At 37.3% G+C, this 3874-nt stretch overlaps 1 protein-coding gene across 1 annotated transcript; it reads left to right on the top strand.

Annotated features, from left to right (window-relative positions):
* Window positions 1-382: 382 nt before the first annotated feature.
* On the top strand, window positions 383-1330 carry LOC115077341 (olfactory receptor 6M1-like). Its single transcript, XM_029579634.1, has one exon. The coding sequence runs from the start codon at window positions 383-385 to the stop codon at window positions 1328-1330; it is 948 nt and encodes a 315-aa protein (XP_029435494.1).
* Window positions 1331-3874: the final 2544 nt, after the last annotated feature.

Below are 3874 nucleotides of genomic sequence, written 5' to 3' on the forward strand. Positions count from 1 at the left end.
TTTTAAATTCAGATCATAACAAATCAGGGCTGGCTGTAGATTGAATAATTTAAAATGAATCAAGCTCCTTCAAAAGATCAGCCATTATTAATTGTTACCATTATTTTAAGACTGCATGATATTGTATAATCAACATAACACAGTACACAAAATCAGCCATACAAAAAAATAAATAAAATATAAGACAATCAACATAGAATAAAAATACATCCCAGGGAAACTAGTATATGGTAAAATGGTAACAAATTACTACAAGGTAGTTTGATATATTCTGCCTTTATAAACAACTTTGCAAAAGTAGCATTTCTTTTAATGAACCAAGTTACCATTGTGTCATTAACGCTGCTATTTTCTGTCATCTTCTGCAGGTTTAAAATTAGCTATGGGATGTAGAAATGAGACCCTGGTGACAGAATTCATTTTACAAGGGTTTCCCAGAATTCCTCAACTTCAGATTTCACTTTTTGTTCTACTTTTAGTGATCTACCTCATCACACTCACTGGGAACATTTTAATGATGGTGATCATATGGCTGGACTACCGTCTTCACAAACCCATGTATTTTTTCCTTATGAACCTGGCTTTCCTAGAAACCTGTTTCATATCACTGCTCATCCCTAAAATGCTGGTTGACCTTTTATCTGAGAAAAAGACAATTACTTTCACTGGCTGTATGGCCCAGTGCTATTTATATTTTCTTATGGCGACAGCAGATTTCTTTCTTCTAGCAACCATGTCTTATGATCGCTACGTAGCCATCTGTCACCCATTGCATTATTCCACCATTATGAGCAACAAGATATGCGTTCAGTTGGTTCTTGGTTGCTGGGCAGGAGCTTCTCTGTTCCTTCTTTTGCCGATTATCCTGCTGTCCAGGTTGCCTTTCTGTGGCCCCAATGTGATAAACCACTTCTTCTGTGACAACTCAGCATTGCTAAAACTGGCCTGTGCAGAAACAGACTTTATCAAGTTGATTAATTTAGTTACATCCATCATTGTAATAATGGGCTCCTTACTATTAACAATGGTGACCTATATGTATATCATATCCACTATTCTGAAAATCCCTTCAGCCCATGGGCGAAATAAGGCTTTTTCTACGTGTGCTTCTCATCTCAGCATGGTGACCATAAGCTTTGGGAGTGCTATATTTATAGAGATCAGGCCAGCAGGAAAGAAATCTACAGATCTGGATAAAGTAGTGCTTATAGTGAGCAGTACATTAGCACCCATGTTGAATCCCTTCATTTATACCCTCAGAAATGATAAGGTGAAGGAAGCTCTGCGAGATGCCCTACAACGCAGTGCACTCTTCTGGAGGGAGTGCTAGGGAGCCCGTGATGTACTCCATAGCAGGTCAAGGAGGATATGGTGACAAGGGGTTATTAAAATAGGAAGCTCAGAAATGGATAACATAGCAGCGAACAATCTCAATTTATTCTGCATCAAAGAGAAGGCTGCATGTAGCTGTGCTATGTAACTTTTGAGGTTTTTGACATCCTATCAGCCACATTTTACATCACTGATTACATTAGGTGACGTGTAAAACAAAGGAAAGTGTTGCATATAGAATGTAACTCAATATACCATGTGCCATGCCAGACATTGCATCATCACATAAGATGACTGTGCAAACAAATATCATCTCTGTACATTACTGGAACAAGGATCATTCCCCACCTATTTTAGGTGGATAATTCAGTCTTATTGCGAGAGACACCATTCTATCATTTAGGGGGCAATAATCAGACTTCCTGCATTGGTACAAATATCATGAATACCAGTAATCATTACAAAATTGCATGCTTAGTTTTGGGCATGTTGTGGGCATGTTGTTCAGACCTAGGGTGATGGTGTTAATTTTTTTTTTTATAAGTTCTAATTCAGCAGTTTCATCCTGGAGTGTTCCTTTGAAGTTCCTCTGGCAACCTAGGTCTGACATTAGAAATGGCAACATTCACAAAACAACAGAGCATTTCAACCTTCCAGGACATCCTCTGTCTGTCCTTAAGGTTGCCAGAGGAACTTCAAAGGAACACTCCAGGATGAAACTGCTGAATTGGAACTCATAAAAAAAACTTAACACCATCACCCTAGGTCTGAACAGAGACAATGGCTTCATGATTCACTACAGCTATCTATGAACTTAACTGTTAGCAGATCATTTTGTCTTTTCACACTTACCTCAGTTGTCAGTAGGCTATACTATAATGCTATTAAAACACACTCTCCATCTCCACACTATGTCCTGCCTAATTCAATACCTTCTCTTTGTTCTGTATATATTTTATCCATATCCTCTACATCACTTCATGCATGTAACAAAGTAGACTCTGTCCTCAAAAGCTCATGCTTCAATAAATTGGTTAGTTTATAAGGTGCCACCCGAATCTAGTCTTTTTTGCTACACCAGACTAACATGGATATCCTTCTGAAGATTGTATCTTCTCAGTGAAGAAGTGAATGCCAAACATATTTTTAAACTTTGTATGGATAGGAGACTTCCTGCCATTCTTAGATTTTGATAATTTCTGTACTGTCCTTCAATCTTTGATACTATATGGCTTAGAATATTATAATTAGCTTTATCTTTGTCTTCCACTTAATTGGATGCACCCTTTACAATTAGTGCAAAATGCTGCTGCACATATTCTAAAACATCCATGCATGAGCACATCTCTCCAGTTTTGGCTTCACTACATTGGTTGCTTGTTAAGTGGTGGATCCAATTTAGAACAATAAATCGAATCCATAGAATAACATTTGAGGATGGTGATCGCTGGATGATCACTTTGTTGAGAATTTACAAACCCGCATGCCCTCTAAGATCTGCTGGGAAACACTTATTGGAGATTCCATTGTTAAAGATAGCTTGCCTGCATCCGATAAGTGACAGAACATTCTCTGTGGCATTTCCCTGATTGTGGATCTGCTTACCAGATGATTTAAGATCTATTGACTGCAATAAATTGTTTAAAAAAAACCTAAAAGCACACAAGATATTTCACAGCATCAATAAATTTGACAGTGGGTATACATTCAGGTAATTGCTGAGACAGCAGGAAAAATTCCTTTGAAAATTGCCCCCCCCCCCCCCCCCACACTCATAGATTAAATTAAACTGGAAAACAAAAGTCAAACATTTGAGCCTTCCAATTTGTATAGTTCTTGTCAAGGCATATTGGGGATGATGTGCTAAAATTGGATAATATTGGTAGGTAATTACCACTCGTGATTTACCACAATTATTTCTTGCTAAATGCTAGCCAATATTGCATAATATACTATGTTAATGAGATTAAAATATATTGTTCACATTAGAATGCAGGGAAAAGTCTATATCATCATGGAAAAACAAGATATATGGCAATTTCATTAAATGGCAATGACAACCCAATAGGAATATAACACCTGACCATTAAAATTATCTGTAGTATTATGAAAAACTACTGGAGAAAGAATGAAAACATACAGTTTGAAGAGGAAGAGGCATCAGATAGACAAAAAAAGAGGGAAGAGAGAAGAAGAGAAGAAGAGAAAAGAAAAAAATCTACTCCCTCAGAACTTCATAACATGACCCCATTTTCTAGAAATTGCCTTCTAATGAGATAGGCTTACCTCCTATGAATCATTAATAACTTTCAGGAATTTGGATGTCTCTAGTTCCCCGTTCTTTCCTTTTCCCTTTGATATGCATAATTAGGATCTTAAGACTCATCTCATAGGGTATTTTGATGCAAATCCTGCACCATTTTGGTAATGGTTCTTTAAACTACCTCTACCCCATGACCTTCTGAAGGCAAGGCCTCCAAAAGTGCACACAGTATTCCAGGTGAGATCTCACCAATAATCTGTACAATGACATATAGGGTCA

Source organism: Rhinatrema bivittatum, chromosome 16 (assembly GCF_901001135.1).
Source record: "Rhinatrema bivittatum chromosome 16, aRhiBiv1.1, whole genome shotgun sequence".
NCBI lineage: Eukaryota > Metazoa > Chordata > Amphibia > Gymnophiona > Rhinatrematidae > Rhinatrema > Rhinatrema bivittatum.

What these genes read in the sequence shown, in the direction of transcription:
- LOC115077341 (XM_029579634.1), top strand. Translation starts at nt 383, where the DNA reads ATGGGATGTAGAAATGAGACCCTGGTGACAGAATTCATTTTACAAGGG.